Source organism: Bombina bombina, chromosome 2 (assembly GCF_027579735.1).
Source record: "Bombina bombina isolate aBomBom1 chromosome 2, aBomBom1.pri, whole genome shotgun sequence".
In the NCBI taxonomy this organism is placed as follows: domain Eukaryota; kingdom Metazoa; phylum Chordata; class Amphibia; order Anura; family Bombinatoridae; genus Bombina; species Bombina bombina.
This window is the reverse complement of record NC_069500.1, coordinates 890,451,040-890,476,704: the sequence shown is the minus strand read 5'-3', so window position 1 is coordinate 890,476,704 and position 25,665 is coordinate 890,451,040. Positions and strand designations below refer to the sequence as shown.

Below are 25,665 nucleotides of genomic sequence, written 5' to 3'. Positions count from 1 at the left end.
TCTTTTTATGTATAAAAAAAAATGTAAAGAAAAAGCCTTTTAAATTTAAACAAATGCAGCATTATCAGCAACGTACTTCCTCCTAATGCTCACTGGCATATAGAAAAGCACGTACTAGATAAATGTCCTAAACACTTCAAATGCTTTGTTTGCAGCCTTTAAACGTTACTCACACGAATGTTAAAATGAACATCTCTCTTTGGATGTCTGTCCCTTGTTTTCACTTACTGTATGAGCAGGTTGTAAACTATAATAATGCCAGTCACCAATCTCGAGATTGTGATTGCAAATTTGTGCCTGCTTCTATAAACCCAATGCCATCTTCCTCAAATCACGTGTTATTCATTAATTTATTTGTGTATATGTATATATATTTAAGCAATTGAACACAATTTGTAGAATAATTAATTATAAAATATGCATAGCCACACATTTTTAATGAAAACAAATATTTATTAGCACAATATGAAGCTGACGCGGTTTTAGATATCACAAATTTTTGGATCTTTGAGAAATGAAGGATCCTTGTATGTAACTGGCATATATCCTAGAAGAAAACAACACAGAAAATTTCTAATATTAGCATTTACATCCAAAAGCATAAACTATACAAAATATATAGATACAAATGATACATTACCCATTATTTGGGCTCTTTTAATGGCATTTGCGATTGCCTTTTGCTTTTTCCCACATAAACCTATAAAAGAAAATAAATAAACAGAAACAAAAATTAGAGCAATTTAACATTAAGAAAACATAATGAAACTAGCATTGTGCAACCTGACCCCTTGTGGGAGATTAGTCCAGGGTGATTTTAAACAGGAAAGGTTAAAATGGACACTAAATACATTTCATGCACTTCTATCTAAATGGGTACCGCTATTTTGGAACTTACGTTTCCCTGTAGGTATCTGAAGGAGAGTTGCTGCAAACGTGCAAACACATCAGCAATGGAATGCAATGGAAGCTTGATTTCAAAATGGCAGCACCCTGACTAGAGGATGGTGGGAAATAACCTCAATACGATGCTTCTAAAATGTATTTGGGCCTAGATTATAAGTGGAGCGCAAAAATATTAGCGCTATTGAGAGTTAACAACGCTCAAGTTAAACCAATAGTGCTCTTATTCTTGCGCTCAGATTACAAGTTGAAAGTAAAAATGTATTGCTAAAGCGCAAGCCTCATGCACACAAACATCTGGAGATCGTGCTAGCTCCCTTTCCCCATAAATACACCTTCTGGGCTCTGGCTGGGCCATCCCAAAACTTTTATCTTCTTCTGGTGAAGCCATTCCTTTAGGTCGTTGTCATGCTGAAAGATGAAGTTCCTCTTCATGTTCAGCTTTTTAGCAGAAGCCTGAAGGTTTTGTGCCAATATTGTCTGGTATTTGGAACTGTTCATTATTCCCTCTAAATTGACTAAGGCCCCAGTTCCAGCTGAAGAAAAACACCCCCAAAGCATGATGCTGACACCACCATGATTCACTGTGGGTATGGTGTTCTTTTGGTGATGTGCAGTGTTGTTTTTGCGCCAAACATATCTTTTGGAATTATGGCCAAAAAGTTCAACTTTGGTTTCATCAGACCAGAACACCTTTTGCAACATGCTTTTGGGAAACTTCAGATGTGTTTTTGCAAAATTCAGCCGAGCTTGGATGTTTTGTTTTTTTTTGTAAGAAAAGGCTTCCGTCTTGCCACTCTACCCCATAGCCCAGACATATGAAGAATACGGGCGATTGTCACATGTACCACACAGCCAGTACTTGCCAGATATTCCTGCAGCTCCTTTAATGTTGCTGTAGGCCTCTTGGCAGCCTCCCAGACCAGTTTTCTTCTCGTCGTTTCATAAATTTTGGAGGGACATCCAGTTCTTGGTAATGTCAATGTTGCACCATATTTTCTTCACTTGATGATGACTGTCTTCACTGTGTTCCATGGTATATCTAATGCCTTGGAAATTCTTTTGTACCCTTCTCCTGACTGATACCTTTTAACAATGAGATCCCTCTGATGCTTTAGACGCTCTTTGCGGACCATGGCTTTTGCTGTAGGATGCGACTAACAAAATGTCAGGAAAGACCTTCTAGAACAGCTGAACTTTATTTGGGGTTAATCAGAGGCACTTTAAATGATGACAGGTGTATACTGACTCCTATTTAACATGATTTTGAATGCGATTGCTTAATTCTGAACACATCTTGTCACAACTGTAAGTGAGAATGGTTGATTTAACTATCCACTCTGAGTTATGAAGTTGTGGACCTCAACTGCAGTATTTACCCAAATATCTTTATGGTGTATGTTGCTTTAAGAAACAGCAATGGAATTTATTTTCCCTGTATTTTTGGTTACAGGAGAAAGAGAGATAGATATTTCAGTTCTACCTTATCCTGGGGATGAAGAGAAAGATTAGATTGAATCTCTGTTGTTAGTAATGTCCCTTGTTTTTAAAATGCCAGAGTCAGAGGTGCTTTCTTTTTATGCAGCTGAATATAAGCTGCTACGAACAGATTCAAAATAAGAACACTGTGAAGATGACGTCAGCTAGTGGGGTGTGTTGGAGGCTTGACCAATTGCAGGCATCTGCATCACAAGCTAGATGATGCGGCTGAAGGGGCGGAGCCAGCGGCTCGTTCCGTTTTTTTAGGAATAACAAGCTTGATATTCAAATTTTAATATTGCCAACAATGCGGTTTTGTTCTTGAGAGGCAGTACTCACTGAAGAGGTCAGTCTTGCATATGTCGGCAGAGGTGCAGTTCAGAGAGATCCGGAACTCCGGTCTAGTGAGAGAGGTAGGAGCTGATCACAACAAATGCAGCGGATGGCCGTTAGTTCCACTCGAGGAATTAGGTTGGTACAGACAGGGTCCAGAGATTCACCTGTATCAGTAATCTCAGGATAAAGTTCAATAAAGTACATGAAAACCAGAAGGAATAAGGTTTAAAACTTCTTCCAGGGAAGCACAGAGCTTGTACTAAACGTACCTGGGCAACAAGCTAACGAAATTAATTAGCAGGTGGTGCTGAATGACGTGAGGATATAAAGGGAGGATTTAAAGGTATACACTCCAACACACAGAAACCTGACACATCCCCAGTTATAAAAGGGTGTTCACACTTATGCGACCATATTATTTTATTTTTTTTATTTTTATTTCCCTTTACCTAAAAGATTTCAGTTTGTTTTTCAATTGAGTTGTACAGTGTATAGGTCACATTAAAGGTGGAAAAAGTTCTGAAATGATTTATCTTTGTCTCATTTTTTTACATCACAGAAACCTGGCATTTTAACAGGGATGTGTAGACGTTTTATATCCACTGTGTATATGTGTATATGTATATTATATATATATATATATATATATATATTATATTATATATATATATATATATATATATATATATAGACTTCTTAGTAGTGGGTAAACCAAAAGGCAACTTAACTCTTTATTGACATTTCGGGGTTCACACAGACCCCTTCCTCATAATGAAAAAGTGACAAATTCACAAACATATATAGTGTGAACAATAATCAAACAAATACTCACAAAGCACACCTGTGTCCTATAGTGTAGTGTCAAAGTGTGTGGATGGAACGCACGCCATGCGTGTCAAAAAAACGGAAGTAGATTCATTTCCGGATGTGTGCTTAAACAAATAGCCTTTCTTTCGTTAATTGCTATATTCATAAAACAAAATTGCATCCCTTCAGTGTTTGGGATCATTAGTACAAAGTGAACATATCACAAAGATTTGCTAACTGGTAAACAAACATATTTATCTCAGTGGTTTAGTGTACTCTCTATTTGCGTGTATGGAACGCATATGCGTTTCAGTGAGCCGGAAGTGACATCGTCACCCGTGATTGACATTTGTTTTAACCATGTCACTTCCGGTGTTGCGATACTGACTGTGACGCTCATGATATGTCCTACAGCATCTAGTGTGGCTATCAGGTTAAGTCTCACATATACCAGCACTGAATACTGTTCTTTACAGTGCTATTAGGTCTTAAGCGCAATACAGTTGATTCGTCAAACCAGAAGTGAGGTCACTTCCGGCTCACTGAAACGCATATGCGTTCCATACACGCGAATAGAGAGTACACTAAACCACTGAGATAAATATGTTTGTTTACCAGTTAGCAAATCTTTGTGATATGTTCACTTTGTACTAATGGTCCCAAACACTGAAGGGATGCAATTTTAAGTTTTATGAATATAGCAATTAACAAAAGAAAGGCTATTTGTTTAAACACACATCCGGAAATGAATCTACTTCCATTTTTTTGACACGCATGGCGTGCGTTCCATCCACACACTTTGACACTACACTATAGGACACAGGTTTGCTTTGTGAGTATTTGTTTGATTATTGTTCACACTATATATGTTTGTGAATTTGTCACTTTTTCATTCTGAGGAAGCCCGATTTCTACGTTTATATGCGCTTCTCAGCTTTTTTTTGAAGCCCGATTCCTCTCAGAGTACAGTGAATGTCAGAGGGATGTGAAGGGAGTATCACCTATTGAATGCAATGGTTTTCCTCACAGAGATCTATTTCATAGGTTCTCTGTTATCGGTCGTAGAGATTCATCTCCTACTTCCCTTTTCAGATCGACGATATACTCTCATATTCCATTACCTCTACTGATAACTGTTTCAGTACTGGTTTGGCTATCTGCTATATGTGGATGGGTGTCTTTTGGTAAGTATGTTTTCATTACTTAAGACACTCTCAGCTATGGTTTGGCACTTTATGTATTTATATAAAGTTCTAAATATATGTATTGTATTTATATTTGCCATGATTCAGGTTTTCAGTATATTTCCTTTTCTGCAGACTGTCAGTTTCATATCTGGGAAATGCTTTTTTTATGAAAAATTATTTCTTACCTGGGGTATAGTCTCTTTTTCAAATTGTCTTTTAAATTTGCAGGCAGAATTAGGCTCGCAAGGGCGCAAAATGCCAAAATTGATTGTGTCATTTTTGACGCAAGATTTTTTTGGCGTGAAGTAACGTTCGTTGACGCAAATTCGTCCTCATTTCCGGTGTCTTAGTTGACGCTGAGTCCTTCACAAGGTTGCGTCATCTATGACACAAGTGTTTTGTTTCCGGACGTTTTTGGCGCCAAAAAATATTTTTCTGTTTGTTGTGCGTCATACTTGGCGCCAAATATTTTCATTATTTAAAACCCCATTCCTTTTGCCTCTGGCCTTTTTCTAAGTCAGAGGGCTGTGCTGTTTGCATTTTTTTCCATTCCTCAAACTGCCATATAAGGAAATTGATAATTTTGCTTTATATGTTGTTTTTTTCTCTTACATTTGCAAGATGTCTCAATCTGATCCTGTCTCAGAATTTACTGCTGGATTCCTGATGCCTGATAACAGTTCTACCAAAGCTAAGTGCATTTGTTGTAAACTTGTGGAGATTATACTTCCAGCTGTGGTTTGTAATAGTTGTCATGATAAACTTTTACATGCAGAAAATGTTTCCATCAGTAGTAGTTCATTACCTGTTGCTGTTCCCTCAACATCTAATGCACAAGATATACCTTTAAATTTAAAAGAATTTATTTCTGATTCTATTCAGAAGGCTTTGTCTGCCATTCCGCCTTCTAATAAACGTAAAAGGTCTTTTAAAACTTCTCGTAGAGTTAATGAAATTTCAAATGACCGGCAACATACTGATTTATCTTTCTCTGATGAGGATCTATCTGATTCAGAAGATCCTGCCTCAGATATTGACACTGACAAATACTCTTATTTATTTAAAATGGAGTATATTCGTTCTTTATTAAAAGAAGTGTTGATTACATTAGATATGGAGGAAACTAGTCCTCTTGATATTAAAACTAGTAAACTTTTAAATTCTGTTTATAAACCTCCTGTGGTTATTCCAGAGGTTTTCCCAGTTCCTGATGCTATTTCAGATATGATTTCTAAGGAATGGAATAGGCCTGGTACTTCTTTTATTCCTTCTTCAAGTTTTAAAAAATTGTATCCTTTGCCAACTGTTAGATTGGAGTTTTGGGAAAAGATCCCCAAAGTTGATGGGGCTCTCTCTACTCTTGCTAATCATGCTACTATTCCTACGGAAGATAGTACTTCTTTTAAAGATCCTTTAGATAGGAAACTTGAATCTTATCTAAGGAAGGCTTATTTATATTCAGGTCATCTTCTTAGGCCTGCAATTTCTCTGGCTGATGTTGCAGCTGCTTCAACTTTTTAGTTGGAAACTTTAGCGCAACAAGAATCAGATCATGATTTGTCTAGCATTGTTAAATTAATTCAACATGCTAATAATTTCATTTGTGATGCCATTTTTGATATCATCAAAATTTATGTTAGATATATGTCTTTAGCTTTTTTAGCTAGAAGAGCTTGATGGCTTAAATCTTGGAATGCTGATATGACTTCTAAGTCCAGATTGCTATCTCTTTCTTTCCAAGGTAATACAATATTTGGTTCTCAGTTGGATTCAATCATTTCATCTGTCACTGGGGGGAAGGGAGTCTTTTTACCTCAGGATAAAAAACCTAAGGTTAAATCTAAAGCTTCTAACCGTTTCCGTTCCTTTCGACATAATAAGGAACAGAAATCTATTCCTTCCACAAAGGAATCTGTTTCCAATTGAAAGCCTTCCTCAAATTGGAATAAATCCAAGCCATTTAAAAGATCAAAGCCAGCCTCCAAGTCCGCATGAGGGTGTGGCCCTCATTCCAGCTCAGCTGGTAGGGGGCAGATTAAAATTTTTCAAAGATGTTTGGATCAATTCAGTCCAAAATCATTGGATTCAGAGTATTGTCTCTCAGGAGTACAGAATAGGTTTCAGAGTTAGACCGCCTGTGAGAAGATTTTTTCTCTCACGCATTCCAGCGAACCGAGGAAAGGCTCAGGCTTTCCTGAAGTGTGTTTCAGACCTGGAGTTATCAGGGGTAATCATGCCAGTTCCGTTTCAGGAACAGGGTCTGGGGTTTTATTCAAATCTATTCATTGTCCCAAAGAAAGAAAATTCATTCAGACCAGTTCTGGATCTAAAGATTTGAATCGATATGTAAGAGTACCAACTTTCAAAATGGTGACTATAAGGACTATTCTGCCTTTTGTTCAGCAAGGGCATTATTCAGTTCCTGAGATTCTCTTTTCTAGACAAGCATTACCAATTTGTTGCTCTTCCTTTTGGCCTAGCGACAGCTCCAAGAATCTTTTCAAAGGTTCTCAGTGCCCTACTCTCTGTAATCAGAGAGCGGGGTATTGCGGTGTTTCCTTATTTGGACGATATCTTGGTACAATCAACTAGTGTTGTTTCTTCAAAGACATGGTTGGAGGATCAATTTACCAAAAAGTTCTTTGATTTCTCAGACAAGGGTAACCTTTTTAGGTTTCCAGATAGATTCAGTGTCAATGACTTTGTCTCTAACGGACAAAAGACGTTTGAAATTGGTTGCAGCCTGTCGGAACCTTCAGTCTCACTCATTCCCTTCAGTAGCTATGTGCATGGAAGTTTTAGGTCTTATGACTGCAGCATCGGACGCAATCCCCTTTGCTCGTTTTCATATGAGACCTCTCCAGCTTTGTATGCTGAACCAATAGTGCAGGGATTATACAAGGATATCACAATTCATATTCTTAAATCCCAATGTTCGACTTTCTCTGACTTGGTGGTTAGATCACCATCGTATAATTCTAGGGGCCTCTTTCGTTCGTCCATCCTGGACTGTGATCACAACAGATGCGAGTCTTTCAGGTTGGGGAGCTGTTTGGGGATCTCTGACAGCACAAGGAGTTTGGAAATCTCAAGAGGCGAGATTACCAATCAATATTTTGGAACTCCGTGCGATTCTCAGGGCTCTTCAGTTTTGGCCTTTGTTGAAGAGAGAACCGTTCATTTGTTTTCAGACAATGTCACAACTGTGGCATATGTCAATCATCAGGGTGGGACTCACAGTCCTCTAGCTATGAAAGCAGTATCCCGGATACTTGTTTGGGCGGAATCCAGCTCTTGTCTAATTTCTGCGGTTCATATCCCAGGTATAGACAATTGGGTAGCAGATTATCTCAGTCGTCAGACTTCACATCCGGGAGAATGGTCTCTCCACCCAGATGTGTTTTCTCAAATTGTTCAGATGTGGGGGCTTCCAGAAATAGATCTGATGGCATCTAATCTAAACAAGAAACTTCCCAGGTACCTGTCCAGGTCCAGGGATCCTCAGGCGGAAGCAGTGGATGCATTGACACTTCCTCTAGTTCTTCTTCCAAGAGTGATCTCGAAAATCATTATGGAGCAATGGTTTGTGTTGCTGGTGGCTCCAGCATGGCCTCACATGTTTTGGTATGCGGATCTTGTTCGGATGTCCAGTTGCCAACCTTGGCCACTTCCCTTAAGGCCAGACCTTCTATCTCAAGGCCCGTTTTTCCATCAGGATCTCAAATCATTAAATTTGAAGGTATGGAAATTGAACGCTTAGTGCTTAGTCATAGAGGTTTCTCTGACTCAGTGATTAATACTATGTTACAGGCTCGTAAATCTTTTTCTAGAAAGATTTATTATCGAGTTTGGAAGACTTACATTTCATGGTGTTCTTCTCATAAATTTTCTTGGCATTCTTTTAGAATTCCTAGAATTTTACCGTTTCTTCAGGATGGTTTGGATAAAGGTTTGTCTGCAAGTTCCTTGAAAGAACAAATCTCTGCTCTTTCTGTTTTATTCCACAGAAAAATTGCTAAACTTTCTGATATTCACTGCTTTGTACAGGCTTTGGTTCTTATCAAGCCTGTCATTAAATCAATCTCTCCTCCTTGGAGTCTTAATTTGGTTTTGAAGGCTTTACAGGCTCCTCCATTTGAGCCTATGCATTCTTTGGACATTAAACTGCTTTCTTGGAAAGTGTTGTTCCTTTTGGCCATCTCTTCTGCTAGAAGAGTTTCTGAATTATCTGCTCTCTCTTGTGAATCTCCTTTTCTAATTTTTCATCAGGATAAGGCAGTTTTGCGGACTTCATTTAAATTCTTACCTAAGGTTGTGAATTCTAACAACATTAATAGAGAAATTGTTGTCCCTTCTTTGTGTCCTAATCCTAAGAATTCTTTGGAGAGATCTTTACATTCTTTGGATGTGGTGAGAGCTCTGAAAACAGAATTTATGTTTACCTGATAAATTACTTTCTCCAACGGTGTGTCCGGTCCACGGCGTCATCCTTACTTGTGGGATATTCTCTTCCCCAACAGGAAATGGCAAAGAGCCCAGCAAAGCTGGTCACATGATCCCTCCTAGGCTCCGCCTACCCCAGTCATTCGACCGACGTTAAGGAGGAATATTTGCATAGGAGAAACCATATGATACCGTGGTGACTGTAGTTAAAGAAAATAAATTATCAGACCTGATTAAAAAACCAGGGCGGGCCGTGGACCGGACACACCGTTGGAGAAAGTAATTTATCAGGTAAACATAAATTCTGTTTTCTCCAACATAGGTGTGTCCGGTCCACGGCGTCATCCTTACTTGTGGGAACCAATACCAAAGCTTTAGGACACGGATGAAGGGAGGGAGCAAATCAGGTCACCTAAATGGAAGGCACCACGGCTTGCAAAACCTTTCTCCCAAAAACAGCCTCAGAAGAAGCAAAAGTATCAAACTTGTAAAATTTGGTAAAAGTGTGCAGTGAAGACCAAGTCGCTGCCCTACATATCTGATCAACAGAAGCCTCGTTCTTGAAGGCCCATGTGGAAGCCACAGCCCTAGTGGAATGAGCTGTGATTCTTTCAGGAGGCTGCCGTCCGGCAGTCTCGTAAGCCAATCTGATGATGCTTTTAATCCAAAAAGAGAGAGAGGTAGAAGTTGCTTTTTGACCTCTCCTTTTACCAGAATAAACAACAAACAAGGAAGATGTTTGTCTAAAATCCTTTGTAGCATCTAAATAGAATTTTAGAGCGCGAACAACATCCAAATTGTGCAACAAACGCTCCTTCTTCGAAACAGGTTTCGGACACAAAGAAGGCACGACTATCTCCTGGTTAATGTTTTTGTTAGAAACAACTTTCGGAAGAAAACCAGGTTTAGTACGTAAAACCACCTTATCTGCATGGAACACCAGATAAGGAGGAGAACACTGCAGAGCAGATAATTCTGAAACTCTTCTAGCAGAAGAAATTGCAACCAAAAACAAAACTTTCCAAGATAATAACTTAATATCAACGGAATGTAAGGGTTCAAACGGAACCCCCTGAAGAACTGAAAGAACTAAGTTGAGACTCCAAGGAGGAGTCAAAGGTTTGTAAACAGGCTTGATTCTAACCAGAGCCTGAACAAAGGCTTGAACATCTGGCACAGCTGCCAGCTTTTTGTGAAGTAACACAGACAAGGCAGAAATCTGTCCCTTCAAGGAACTTGCAGATAACCCTTTCTCCAATCCTTCTTGGAGAAAAGATAGAATCTTAGGAATCTTTACCTTGTCCCAGGGGAATCCTTTAGATTCATACCAACAGATATATTTTTTCCATATTTTGTGGTAAATTTTTCTAGTTACAGGCTTTCTGGCCTGAACAAGAGTATCAATAACAGAATCTGAGAACCCTCGTTTTGATAAAATCAAGCGTTCAATCTCCAAGCAGTCAGCTGGAGTGAGACCAGATTCGGATGTACGAACGGACCTTGAACAAGAAGGTCTCGTCTCAAAGGTAGCCTCCATGGTGGAGCCGATGACATATTCACCAGATCTGCATACCAAGTCCTGCGTGGCCACGCAGGAGCTATCAAGATCACCGACGCCCTCTCCTGATGGATCCTGGCTACCAGCCTGGGGATGAGAGGAAACGGCGGGAATACATAAGCTAGTTTGAAGGTCCAAGGTGCTACTAGTGCATCTACTAGAGTCGCCTTGGGATCCCTGGATCTGGACCCGTAGCAGGGAACCTTGAAGTTCTGACGAGAGGCCATCAGATCCATGTCTGGAATGCCCCACAGTTGAGTGATTTGGGCAAAGATTTCCGGATGGAGTTCCCACTCCCCCGGATGCAATGTCTGACGACTCAGAAAATCCGCTTCCCAATTTTCCACTCCTGGGATGTGGATTGCAGACAGGTGGCAGGAGCGAGTCTCCGCCCACTGAATGATTTTGGTCACTTCTTCCATCGCCAGGGAACTCCTTGTTCCCCTATGGTTGATGTACGCAACAGTCGTCATGTTGTCTGATTGAAACCGTATGAACTTGGCCTTCGCTGGCTGAGGCCAAGCCTTGAGAGCATTGAATATCGCTCTCAGTTCCAGAATATTTATCGGTAGAAGAGATTCTTCCCGAGACCAAAGACCCTGAGCTTTCAGGGATCCCCAGACCGCGCCCCAGCCCATCAGACTGGCGTCGGTCGTGACAATGACCCACTCTGGTCTGCGGAAGGTCATCCCTTGTGACAGGTTGTCCAGGGACAGCCACCAGCGGAGTGAGTCTCTGGTCCTCTGATTTACTTGTATCTTCGGAGACAAGTCTGTATAGTCCCCATTCCACTGACTGAGCATGCACAGTTGTAATGGTCTTAGATGAATGCTCACAAAAGGAACTATGTCCATTGCCGCTACCATCAAACCTATCACTTCCATGCACTGCGCTATGGAAGGAAGAGGAACGGAAAGAAGTGTCCGACAAGAGTTTAGAAGTTTTGATTTTCTGGCCTCTGTCAGAAAAATCCTCATTTCTAAGGAGTCTATTATTGTTCCCAAGAAGGGAACCCTTGTCGACGGAGATAGAGAACTCTTTTCCACGTTCACTTTCCATCCGTGAGATCTGAGAAAGGCCAGGACTATGTCCGTGTGAGCCTTTGCTTGAGGAAGGGACGACGCTTGAATCAGAATGTCGTCCAAGTAAGGTACTACTGCAATGCCCCTTGGTCTTAGCACCGCTAGAAGGGACCCTAGTACCTTTGTGAAAATCCTTGGAGCAGTGGCTAATCCGAAAGGAAGCGCCACGAACTGGTAATGCTTGTCCAGGAATGCGAACCTTAGGAACCGATGATGTTCCTTGTGGATAGGAATATGTAGATACGCATCCTTTAAATCCACCGTGGTCATGAATTGACCTTCCTGGATGGAAGGAAGAATTGTTCGAATGGTTTCCATCTTGAACGATGGAACCTTGAGAAACTTGTTTAAGATCTTGAGATCTAAGATTGGTCTGAACGTTCCCTCTTTTTTGGGAACTATGAACAGATTGGAGTAGAACCCCATCCCTTGTTCTCCTAATGGAACAGGATGAATTACTCCCATTTTTAGCAGGTCTTCTACACAATGTAAGAATGCCTGTCTTTTTATGTGGTCTGAAGACAATTGAGACCTGTGGAACCTCCCCCTTGGGGGAAGTCCCTTGAATTCCAGAAGATAACCTTGGGAGACTATTTCTAGTGCCCAAGGATCCAGAACATCTCTTGCCCAAGCCTGAGCGAAGAGAGAGAGTCTGCCCCCCACCAGATCCGGTCCCGGATCGGGGGCCAACATTTCATGCTGTCTTGGTAGCAGTAGCAGGTTTCTTGGCCTGCTTTCCCTTGTTCCAGCCTTGCATTGGTCTCCAGGCTGGCTTGGCTTGAGAAGTATTACCCTCTTGTTTAGAGGACGTAGCACTTGGGGCTGGTCCGTTTCTACGAAAGGGACGAAAATTAGGTTTATTTTTGGCCTTGAAAGACCTATCCTGAGGAAGGGCGTGGCCCTTACCCCCAGTGATATCAGAGATAATCTCTTTCAAGTCAGGGCCAAACAGCGTTTTCCCCTTGAAAGGAATGTTAAGTAGTTTGTTCTTGGAAGACGCATCCGCTGACCAAGATTTCAACCAAAGCGCTCTGCGCGCCACAATAGCAAACCCAGAATTTTTCGCCGCTAACCTAGCCAATTGCAAAGTGGCGTCTAGGGTGAAAGAATTAGCCAATTTGAGAGCACGGATTCTGTCCATAATCTCCTCATAAGGAGGAGAATCACTATCGATCGCCTTAACTAGTTCATCGAACCAGAAACACGCGGCTGTAGTGACAGGGACAATGCATGAAATTGGTTGTAGAAGGTAACCTTGCTGAACAAACATCTTTTTAAGCAAACCTTCTAATTTTTTATCCATAGGATCTTGAAAGCACAACTATCTTCTATGGGTATAGTGGTGCGTTTGTTTAAAGTAGAAACCGCTCCCTCGACCTTGGGGACTGTCTGCCATAAGTCCTTTCTGGGGTCGACCATAGGAAACAATTTTTTTAAATATGGGGGGAGGGACGAAAGGTATACCGGGCCTTTCCCATTCTTTATTTACAATGTCCGCCACCCGCTTGGGTATAGGAAAAGCTTCTGGGAGCCCCGGGACCTCTAGGAACTTGTCCATTTTACATAGTTTCTCTGGGATGATCAAATTCTCACAATCATCCAGAGTGGATAATACCTCCTTAAGCAGAGCGCGGAGATGTTCCAACTTAAATTTAAATGTAATCACATCGGGTTCAGCTTGTTGAGAAATTTTCCCTGAATCTGAAATTTCTCCCTCAGACAAAACCTCCCTGGCCCCCTCAGACTGGTGTAGGGGCATTTCAGAACCATTATCATCAGCGTCCTCATGCTCTTCAGTATCTAAAACAGAGCAGTCGCGCTTACGCTGATAAGTGGGCATTTTGGCTAAAATGTTTTTGATAGAATTATCCATTACAGCCGTTAATTGTTGCATAGTAAGGAGTATTGGCGCGCTAGATGTACTAGGGGCCTCCTGAGTGGGCAAGACTCGTGTAGACGAAGGAGGGAATGATGCAGTACCATGCTTACTCCCCTCACTTGAGGAATCATCTTGGGCATCATTTTCAGTGTCACATAAATCACATTTATTTAAATGAGAAGGAACCCTGGCTTCCCCACATTCAGAACACAGTCTATCTGGTAGTTCAGACATGTTAAACAGGCATAAACTTGATAACAAAGTACAAAAAACGTTTTAAAATAAAACCGTTACTGTCACTTTAAATTTTAAACTGAACACACTTTATTACTGCAATTGCGAAAAAGTATGAAGGAATTGTTCAAAATTCACCAAAATTTCACCACAGTGTCTTAAAGCCTTAAAAGTATTGCACACCAAATTTGGAAGCTTTAACCCTTAAAATAACGGAACCGGAGCCGTTTTTAACTTTAACCCCTTTACAGTCCCTGGTATCTGCTTTGCTGAGACCCAACCAAGCCCAAAGGGGAATACGATACCAAATGACGCCTTCAAAAAGTCTTTTCTATGTATCAGAGCTCCTCACACATGCGACTGCATGTCATGCCTCTCAAAAACAAGTGCGCAATACCGGCGCGAAAATGAGGCTCTGCCTATGATTAGGGAAAGCCCCTAAAGAATAAGGTGTCTAAAACAGTGCCTGCCGATATTATTTTATCAAAATACCCAGATTAAATGATTCCTCAAGGCTAAATATGTGTAATATATGAATCGATTTAGCCCAGAAAAAGTCTACAGTCTTAATAAGCCCTTGTGAAGCCCTTATTTACTTTCTGAATAAACATGGCTTACCGGATCCCATAGGGAAAATGACAGCTTCCAGCATTACATCGTCTTGTTAGAATGTGTCATACCTCAAGCAGCAAAAGACTGCTCACTGTTCCCCCAACTGAAGTTAATTCCTCTCAACAGTCCTGTGTGGAACAGCCATGGATTTTAGTAACGGTTGCTAAAATCATTTTCCTCATACAAACAGAAATCTTCATCTCTTTTCTGTTTCAGAGTAAATAGTACATACCAGCACTATTTTAAAATAACAAACTCTTGATTGAATAATAAAAACTACAGTTAAACACTAAAAAACTCTAAGCCATCTCCGTGGAGATGTTGCCTGTACAACGGCAAAGAGAATGACTGGGGTAGGCGGAGCCTAGGAGGGATCATGTGACCAGCTTTGCTGGGCTCTTTGCCATTTCCTGTTGGGGAAGAGAATATCCCACAAGTAAGGATGACGCCGTGGACCGGACACACCTATGTTGGAGAAATATTATGTTGAAGCTACTAAAGATTTCAGGAAGACTTCTAGTCTATTTGTTATCTTTTCTGGTTCCAGGAAAGGTCAAAACGCTTCTGCGGTTTCTTTGTCATCATGGTTAAAGCTTTTGATTCATCAAGCTTATTTGGAGTTGGGTAAAACCCCGCCTCAGAGAATTACAGCTCATTCTACTAGATCAGTTTCCACTTCTTGGGCTTTTAAGAATGAAGCTTCAGTTGATCAGATTTGCAAAGCAGCAACTTGGTCTTCTTTGCATACTTTTACTAAATTCTACCAATTTGATGTATTTGCTTCTTCGGAAGCAGTTTTTGGTAGAAAAGTTCTTCAGGCAGCTGTTTCAGTTTGATTCTTCTGCTTCTAATTTAATTTTTTTCTTTTCAATTTTGAGACTAAACTTATGATTTGTGTTGTGGATTCATTTTTTTCAGCGGAAATGGCTGTTTTTATTTTCTATCCCTCCTAGTGACTCTTGCGTGGAGTTCCACATCTTGGGTATTGCTATCCCATACGTCACTAGCTCATGGACTCTTGCCAATTACATGAAAGAAAACATAATTTATGTAAGAACTTACCTGATAAATTAATTTATTTCATATTGGCAAGAGTCCATGAGGCCCACCCTTTTTGTGGTGGTTATGATTTTTTTGTATAAAGCACAATTATTTCCAAATTCCTTTGTTGATGCTTTTTACTCCTTTCTTTATCACCCCACTTCTTGGCTATTCGTTAAACTGAATTGTGGGTGTGGTGAGGGATGTATTTATAGGCATTTTGAGGTTTGGGAAACTTTGCCCCTCTTGGTAGGATTGTATATCCCATACGTCACTAGCTCATGGACTCTTGCCAATATGAAAGAAATTAATTTATCAGGTAAGTTCTTACATAAATTATGATATATATATATATATATAAAAATACATACACATCTATGCATACTATATATATATATATTTCTTTCATGTAATTAACAAGAGTCCATGAGCTAGTGACGTATGGGATATACATTCCTACCAGGAGGGGCAAAGTTTCCCAAACCTTAAAATGCCTATAAATACACCCCTCACCACACCCACAAATCAGTTTTACAAACTTTGCCTCCAAGGGAGGTGGTGAAGTAAGTTTGTGCTAGATTCTACGTTGATATGCGCTCCGCAGCAAGTTGGAGCCCGGTTTTCCTCTCAGCGTGCAGTGAATGTCAGAGGGATGTGAGGAGAGTATTGCCTATTGAATGCAGTGATCTCCTTCTACGGGGTCTATTTCATAAGGTTCTCTGTTATCGGTCGTAGAGATTCATCTCTTACCTCCCTTTTCAGATCGACGATATACTCTTATATTTACCATTTCCTCTACTGATTCTCGTTTCAGTACTGGTTTGGCTTTCTACAAACATGTAGATGAGTGTCCTGGGGTAAGTAAGTCTTATTTTCTGTGACACTCTAAGCTATGGTTGGGCACTTTATTTATAAAGTTCTAAATATATGTATTCAAACATTTATTTGCCTTGACTCAGAATGTTCAACTTTCCTTATTTCCAGACAGTCAGTTTCATATTTGGGATTATGCTTTAAATTATCATATTTTGTCTTACCTCAAAAATTTGACTTTTTTCCCTGTGGGCTGTTAGGCTCGCGGGGGCTGAAAATGCTTCATTTTATTGCGTCATTTTTGGCGCGGATTTTTTTGGCGCAAAAATTCATTTCCGTTTCCGGCGTCATACGTGTCGCCGGAAGTTGCGTCATTTTTTTGACGTTATTTTGCGCCAAAAATGTCGGCGTTCCGGATGTGGCGTCATTTTTGGCGCCAAAAGCATTTAGGCGCCAAATAATGTGGGCGTCTTATTTGGCGCCAAAAAATATGGGCGTCGCTTTTGTCTCCACATTATTTCAGTCTCATTTTCATTTGCTTCTGGTTGCTAGAAGCTTGATGTTTGGCATTTTTTTCCCATTCCTGAAACTGTCTTATAAGGAATTTGATTTATTTTGCTTTATATGTTGTTTTTTCTCTTACATATTGCAAGATGTCTCACGTTGCATCTGAGCCAGAAGATACTACAGGAAAACCACTGCCTGCTGGATCTACCAAAGCTAAGTGTATCTGCTGTAAACTTTTGGTAGCTATTTCTCCAGCTGTTGTTTGTATTAATTGTCATGACAAACTTGTTAAAGCAGATAATATTTCCTTTAGTGATGTACCATTGCCTGTTGCAGTTCCCTCAACATCTAAGGTGCAGAATGTTCCTGATAACATAAGAGATTTTGTTTCTGAATCCATAAAGAAGGCTTTGTCTGTTATTTCTCCTTCTAGTAAACGTAAAAAGTCTTTTAAATCTTCTCTCTCTACAGATGAATTTTTAAATGAACACCATCATTCTGATTCTTTGGACTCTTCTAGTTCAGAGGATTCTGTCTCAGAGATTGATGCTGATAAATCTTCATATTTATTTAAGATGGAATTTATTCGCTCTTTACTTAAAGAAGTACTAATTGCTTTAGAAATAGAGGATTCTAGTCCTCTTGATACTAATTCTATACGTTTGGATAAGGTTTTTAAAGCTCCTGCGGTTATTCCAGAAGTCTTTCCTGTTCCTAATGCTATTTCTGCAGTAATTGCTAAGGAATGGGATAAATTGGGTAATTCATTTACTCCTTCTAAACGTTTTAAGCAATTATATCCTGTTCCGCCTGACAGGTTAGAATTTTGGGACAAAATCCCTAAAGTTGATGGGGCTATTTCTACCCTTGCTAAACGTACTACCATTCCTACGTCAGATGGTACCTCGTTTAAGGATCCTTTAGATAGAAAAATTGAATCTTTTCTAAGAAAAGCTTATCTATGTTCAGGTAATCTTCTTAGACCTGCTATATCATTGGCTGATGTTGCTGCAGCTTCAACTTTTTGGTTGGAAACTCTAGCGCAACAAGTAACAAATCGTGATTCTCATGATATTATTATTCTTCTCCAGCATGCTAATAATTTCATCTGTGATGCCATTTTTGATATTATTAGAGTTGATGTTAGATTTATGTCTCTGGCTATCTTAGCCAGAAGAGCTTTATGGCTTAAGACTTGGAATGCTGATATGGCTTCTAAATCAACTCTACTTTCCATTTCTTTCCAGGGAAACAAATTATTTGGTTCTCAGTTGGATTCTATTATTTCAACTGTTACTGGTGGGAAAGGAACTTTTTTACCACAGGATAAAAAATCTAAAGGTAAAAACAGGGCTAACAATCGTTTTCGTTCCTTTCGTTTCAACAAAGAACAAAAGCCTGATCCTTCGTCCTCAGGAGCAGTTTCAGTTTGGAAACCATCTCCAGTCTGGAATAAATCCAAGCCTGCTAGAAAGGCAAAGCCTGCTTCTAAGTTCACATGAAGGTACGGCCCTCATTCCAGTTCAGCTGGTAGGGGGCAGGTTACGTTTTTTCAAAGAAATTTGGATCAAATCTGTTCACAATCTTTGGATTCAGAACATTGTTTCAGAAGGGTACAGAATTGGTTTCAAGTTGAGACCTCCTGCAAAGAGATTTTTTCTTTCCCATGTCCCAGTAAATCCAGTGAAAGCTCAAGCATTTCTGAATTGTGTTTCAGATCTAGAGTTGGCTGGAGTAATTATGCCAGTTCCAGTTCCGGAACAGGGGATGGGGTTTTATTCAAATCTCTTCATTGTACCAAAGAAGGAGAATTCCTTCAGACCAGTTCTGGATCTAAAATTATTGAATCGTTATGTAAGGATACCAACGTTCAAGATGGTAACTGTAAGGACTATATTGCCTTTTGTTCAGCAAGGGAATTATATGTCCACAATAGATTTACAGGATGCATATCTGCATATTCCGATTCATCCAGATCATTATCAGTTCCTGAGATTCTCTTTTCTAGACAAGCATTACCAATTTGTGGCTCTACCGTTTGGCCTTGCTACAGCTCCAAGAATTTTCACAAAGATTCTCGGTGCCCTTCTGTCTGTAATCAGAGAACAGGGTATTGTGGTATTTCCTTATTTGGACGATATCTTGGTACTTGCTCCGTCTTTACATTTAGCAGAGTCTCATACGAATCGACTTGTGTTGTTTCTTCAAGATCATGGTTGGAGGATCAATTTACCAAAAAGTTCTTTGATTCCTCAAACAAGGGTAACCTTTCTGGGTTTCCAGATAGATTCAGTGTCCATGACTCTGTCTTTAACAGACAAGAGACGTCTAAAATTGATTACAGCTTGTCGAAACCTTCAGTCACAATCATTCCCTTCGGTAGCCTTATGCATGGAAATTCTAGGTCTTATGACTGCTGCATCGGACGCGATCCCCTTTGCTCGTTTTCACATGCGACCTCTTCAGCTCTGTATGCTGAACCAATGGTGCAGGGATTACACGAAGATATCTCAATTAATATCTTTAAAACCGATTGTTCGACACTCTCTAACGTGGTGGACAAATCACCATCGTTTAATTCAGGGGGCTTCTTTTGTTCTTCCGACCTGGACTGTAATTTCAACAGATGCAAGTCTCACAGGTTGGGGAGCTGTGTGGGGATCTCTGACGGCACAAGGAGTTTGGGAATCTCAGGAGGTGAGATTACCGATCAATATTTTGGAACTCCGTGCAATTTTCAGAGCTCTTCAGTTTTGGCCTCTTCTGAAGAGAGAATCGTTCATTTGTTTTCAGACAGACAATGTCACAACTGTGGCATACATCAATCATCAAGGAGGGACTCACAGTCCTCTGGCTATGAAAGAAGTATCTCGAATTTTGGTTTGGGCGGAATCCAGCTCCTGTCTAATCTCTGCGGTTCATATCCCAGGTGTAGACAATTGGGAAGCGGATTATCTCAGTCGCCAAACGTTGCATCCGGGCGAATGGTCTCTTCACCCAGAGGTATTTCTTCAGATTGTTCAATTGTGGGGGCTCCCAGAGATAGATCTGATGGCCTCTCATCTAAACAAGAAACTTCCCAGGTATCTGTCCAGATCCCGGGATCCTCAGGCGGAGGCAGTGGATGCATTATCACTTCCTTGGAAGTATCATCCTGCCTATATCTTTCCGCCTCTAGTTCTTCTTCCAAGAGTAATCTCCAAGATTCTGAGGGAATGCTCGTTTGTTCTGCTAATAGCTCCGGCATGGCCTCACAGGTTTTGGTATGCGGATCTTGTCCGGATGGCATCTTGCCAGCCATGGACTCTTCCGTTAAGACCAGACCTTCTGTCACAAGGTCCTTTTTTCCATCCGGATCTGAAATCCTTAAATTTAAAGGTATGGAGATTGAACGCTTGATTCTTGGTCATAGAGGTTTCTCTGACTCCGTGATTAATACTATGTTACAGGCTCGTAAATCTGTATCTCGAGAGATATATTATAGAGTCTGGAAGACTTATATTTCATGGTGTCTTTCTCATCATTTTTCTTGGCATTCTTTTAGAATACCGAGAATTTTACAATTTCTTCAGGATGGTTTGGATAAGGGTTTGTCCGCAAGTTCTTTGAAAGGACAAATCTCTGCTCTTTCTGTTCTTTTTCACAGAAAGATTGCTATTCTTCCTGATATTCATTGTTTTGTACAAGCTTTGGTTCGTATAAAACCTGTCATTAAGTCAATTTCTCCTCCTTGGAGTTTGAATTTGGTTCTGGGAGCTCTTCAAGCTCCTCCGTTTGAACCTATGCATTCATTGGACATTAAATTACTTTCTTGGAAAGTTTTGTTCCTTTTGGCCATCTCTTCTGCTAGAAGAGTTTCTGAATTATCTGCTCTTTCGTGTGAGTCTCCTTTTCTGATTTTTCATCAGGATAAGGCGGTGTTGCGAACTTCTTTTGAATTTTTACCTAAAGTTGTGAATTCCAACAACATTAGTAGAGAAATTGTGGTTCCTTCATTATGTCCTAATCCTAAGAATTCTAAGGAGAAATCATTGCATTCTTTGGATGTTGTTAGAGCTTTGAAATATTATGTTGAAGCTACAAAATCTTTCCGTAAGACTTCTAGTCTATTTGTTATCTTTTCTGGTTCTAGGAAAGGCCAGAAAGCTTCTGCCATTTCTTTGGCATCTTGGTTGAAATCTTTAATTCATCTTGCCTATGTTGAGTCGGGTAAAACTCCGCCTCAAAGAATTACAGCTCATTCTACTAGGTCAGTATCTACTTCCTGGGCGTTTAGGAATGAAGCTTCGGTTGACCAGATCTGCAAAGCAGCAACTTGGTCTTCTTTGCATACTTTTACTAAATTCTACCATTTTGATGTATTTTCTTCTTCTGAAGCAGTTTTTGGTAGAAAAGTTCTTCAGGCAGCGGTTTCAGTTTGAATCTTCTGCTTATGTTTTTTGTTAAACTTTATTTTGGGTGTGGATTATTTTCAGCAGGAATTGGCTGTCTTTATTTTATCCCTCCCTCTCTAGTGACTCTTGTGTGGAAAGATCCACATCTTGGGTAGTCATTATCCCATACGTCACTAGCTCATGGACTCTTGTTAATTACATGAAAGAAAACATAATTTATGTAAGAACTTACCTGATAAATTCATTTCTTTCATATTAACAAGAGTCCATGAGGCCCACCCTTTTTTGTGGTGGTTATGATTTTTTTGTATAAAGCACAATTATTCCAATTCCTTATTTTATATGCTTCGCACTTTTTCTTATCACCCCACTTCTTGGCTATTCGTTAAACTGATTTGTGGGTGTGGTGAGGGGTGTATTTATAGGCATTTTAAGGTTTGGGAAACTTTGCCCCTCCTGGTAGGAATGTATATCCCATACGTCACTAGCTCATGGACTCTTGTTAATATGAAAGAAATGAATTTATCAGGTAAGTTCTTACATAAATTATGTTATATATATATATATATATATATATATATATATATATATATATATAAATAAATAAATAAATAAAAGGCCCTCACTGGTCTTTTAGAAAAGTGAATTTAATCTTTAAAGCGTGACGTTTCGGGGTCACACTCCCCTTCCTCAGAAACGTCACGCTTTAAAGATTAAATTCACTTATCTAAAAGACCAGTGAGTGCCTTCTTCTATTCCTATATTTAACTGTTGGCACCCTGGCAGCTGAAACTAAGGTGAGAGAGCTCTCATTTGAACATAGTATATATATATATTTTTTTCAAATAAAGATAGCAAGAGAACGAAGAAAATTTGATAGTAGGAGTAATTTAGAAAGTTGCTTAAAATTGCATGCTCTATCTGAATCACAAAAGAAAAAATTTGGTTCAGTGTCCTTTTAACACTTTACTGCAGGTCTCAAGATGAGCTAACTTTTTTAGCGCAACACACAACTCACAAGTTGTAATTTGAGCAATGTTTAGCGCAGCCACACTATCCATTGAAAGTATAGAGCACTAAAGGGATGTCGGCCGCACTAAACATTCTCTGGTTACTCTGTTTTACCAGATTGCACTGTAATCTTAGTCTGGTCCTGTAATATTGATAGCACATTCTGCGTTATCAATAGCGTTCCACTTGTAATCTATAAGATACAGCAGTCTTAAAGGGACATGAAACACACATTTTTTCTTTCATGATTTAGAAAGAGCATGCAATTTTAAACAACTTTCCAATTTGCTTCTATTATCTAATTTACTTCATTCACTTTATATCCTTTGTTGAAAAGCATATATAAATAGGCTTAAAGGGACACTAAACCCAAATTTTTCTTTCATGATTCAGAGAGAGAATTCAATTTTAAGCAACTTTCTAATTTACTCCTATTATCAGTTTTTCTTCGTTCTCTTGCTATCTTTTATTTAAAAAGCAGGAATGTGATGCATAGGAGCCGGCCCATTTTTGGCTCAGAACCTGGGTTATGCTTGCTTATTGGTGGGTAAATGTAAGCCTCCAATAAGCAAGCGCTATCCATGGTGCTGAACCTAAAATGGACTGGCTGCTAAGATTTACATTCCTGCTTTTAAAATAAAAATAGCAAGAGAACGAAGAAAAATTGATAATAGGAGTAAATTAGAAAGTTGCATAAAATGTCATGTTCTATCTGAATCATGAAAGAAAAAAAATTGGGTTCAGTGTCCCTTTAAGTAGCTGCTGATTGGTGGCTGCACATAGATGCTTCATGTGATTGGCTCACCCATGTGCATTTCTATTTATTCAACAAAAGATATCTAAAGAATAAAGCAAATTAGATAATAGAAGTAATTTGCAGTGTTTTAAAATTGTATTCTCTATCTGAATCATGAAAGAAAAATTTTGGGTTTCATGTTCCTTTAAGGCCACTGCTTCTTAAAGGACTAGTAAATTGAGTCGATCTCCATAATCAACAAATGCATGATAACAAGACAATGCAATAGCACTTAGTTTGAACTTCAAATGAGCAGTAGATTTTTTTCTGACAAATATCAGTTATGTCTATTTACACTCCCCCCATATCATGTGACAGCCATCAGCCAATCACAAATGCATATACGTATAATCTGTGAATTCTTGCACATGCTCAGTAGGAGTTTGTGACTCAAAAAGTGTAAATATAAAAAGACTGTGCACATTTTGTTAATGGAAGTAGAGTGGAACGATGTTTAAAATTGCATACTCTCGAGTCATAAAAGTTTTATTTTGACTTGAGTGTCCCTTTAACTATAATGTGAGGCTGCACCACAAGACCTCCAAAAGCTGGATCTACAGCTTCAGAAATGGAGACCTATGCTATATAGGAAAAGTTTAGAATGAGGAAAATCCCAGACTCTCATTTTGGCCTTAAAGGGGAAACAAAAAAGTGTGTAGTTTGAGGACATGTATTATTGTACCTACACACATTTACTTATGGGACACTAAACAGTACTTTTTTTCCTTTATTACAAAACATATGTAGCATTACTGGATACCCCCTTGATGATAAATTGAGTATGCATTTTGGAAACTATTATCTGCGCCTGAGCTGCCCTACTAGCTAAAGATTTAGGGATAGTGCCAGGAATGCGCTCTATGCAATTGGTAAATTTCTTATTGGCTGTACTGCTCGCTGACACAAAAATGCACAAGGCATAGCAGCGGCTGTGTGTGACCTTTGCTAGTTTAACAGGTAAGATGAAGCCTTTTAAAATGTGATATGTATACTTAAAGGGACATGAAACCCCAAATATCTCTCTTATAATTCTGATAGAGCATATAATTAAAATAAAAAAAAAAAGTTTCCAATTACAAAATGTACTTAGTTCTTATGGTATCCTTGTTGAAAAGCAGGAAGGTAGACAAATGAGTGTGTACGTCAGTAGCACTGTATGGCAGCAGTTGTGCTACATTTCTTTGAACAATGTTATACATTTGTAAGAACACTAGATGGCAGCAGTGTTTGCTACTATGTAGTTCGCCAGACATGTACAAGGTACTTACCTAGGTATGCTCTTTAACAAAGGATACAATGAGTAAAAAGTACATTTGATAATATAAGTAATTTGGTAACTTTTTGCGTGCTCTATCTGAATCATGAAAGAAAAAATAATCAAACTTATCCTTTAAAGTATCAACGTTGGACTATCCAGCAATACTACCTAAAATTCATTATTGTCCCTTTAAGGGAATACAACTTACTAAACCTATTTTTGTTCTTCAGATTTTAAAACTCTGTATTGATTTATTTTCATATACTTATTATAAAAAGTGATGTGTCCTCTATTTTGTATCTGCATAAAGCCTCTTTATTAAAGGGACACTGAACCCAATTTTTTTCTTTTGTGATTCAGATAGAGCATGAAATTGTAAGTAACTTTCTAATTTACTCCTATTATCAAATTTTCTTCGTTCTCTTGCTATCTTTATTTGAAAAAGAAGGCATCTAAGCTAAGGAGCCAGCCAATTTTTGGTTCAGTCACTGTACAGCACTTGTTTATTGGTGGGTGAATTTATCCACCAATCAGCAAGAACAACCCAGGCTGTTCACCAAAAACGGGCCAGCATCTAAACTTACATTCTTGCTTTTCAAATAAAGATACCAAGAAAATGAAGAAAAATTGATAATAGGAGTAAATTAGAAAGTTGCTTAAAATTGAATACTCTATCTAAATCACAAAAGAAAAAAATTTGGGTTCAGTGTCCCTTTAACATTATTTGTCCATTTTAAACTATGTTAAAGAAATAAAAAAATCAGTTTAAATGCCTGAAAAAAAAAAAGGTTTCCATGCAGACGTTTGGTATGTAGGCCTTAGCTGTTCTGAAAATACTGAGAATATATTTTTATACTACAGAATGCCCAAAAATACAAATAGAGATTGATGGCAGATACAAAACAAAAGGTGTACCACTCTACCCTTATTTCTTTCTGAAGAGAAAGTTTATCCCAGGCTTGAATTTTTTGCAATTCAAGAAACAGTAAAAACACCTTGAGAGTTTTGAATAAAATGCTTATTTATGCATAATGAAACAACTTTGCAATATAATTTTCCTTATTTATTTTGTCCCCTTTTCAAGTAATTTTGTTCTGAGAATTGCACAATTTCAAACTCTCAGACCTTGAAATCCCCTGCTAAACCCTCTTACTACACAACCAAACATCCTACTTACCTGCTGAGCTACTGCAATGTTAATGTTATGTAAGATAAAGCCCAAGTTACAGTTCCTTACATTTATCCTTTTCATGTACACAGCAAAATGAAAATCTAGACCAAATTTAAGTTACAATCATGTTAAAAAGTAAAAGAGCAACATACAT

The 25,665-nt window shown here is 39.1% G+C and overlaps 1 protein-coding gene across 1 annotated transcript in view; it reads right to left on the bottom strand.

Moving 5' to 3' along the window:
* Nucleotides 1–432: 432 nt before the first annotated feature.
* The window catches only part of MRPS18C (mitochondrial ribosomal protein S18C), a 38,082-nt gene continuing 12,849 nt past the window's right edge, over nucleotides 433–25,665 (bottom strand). The window contains exons 5-6 of the mRNA XM_053703248.1: nucleotides 641–700; nucleotides 433–547 (exon numbers count right to left, since the gene is read on the bottom strand). Coding sequence (XP_053559223.1) covers nucleotides 483–547; nucleotides 641–700 — 125 coding nt within the window. The 3' untranslated portion in view covers nucleotides 433–482. The remainder of the gene's footprint in view (nucleotides 548–640; nucleotides 701–25,665) is intronic.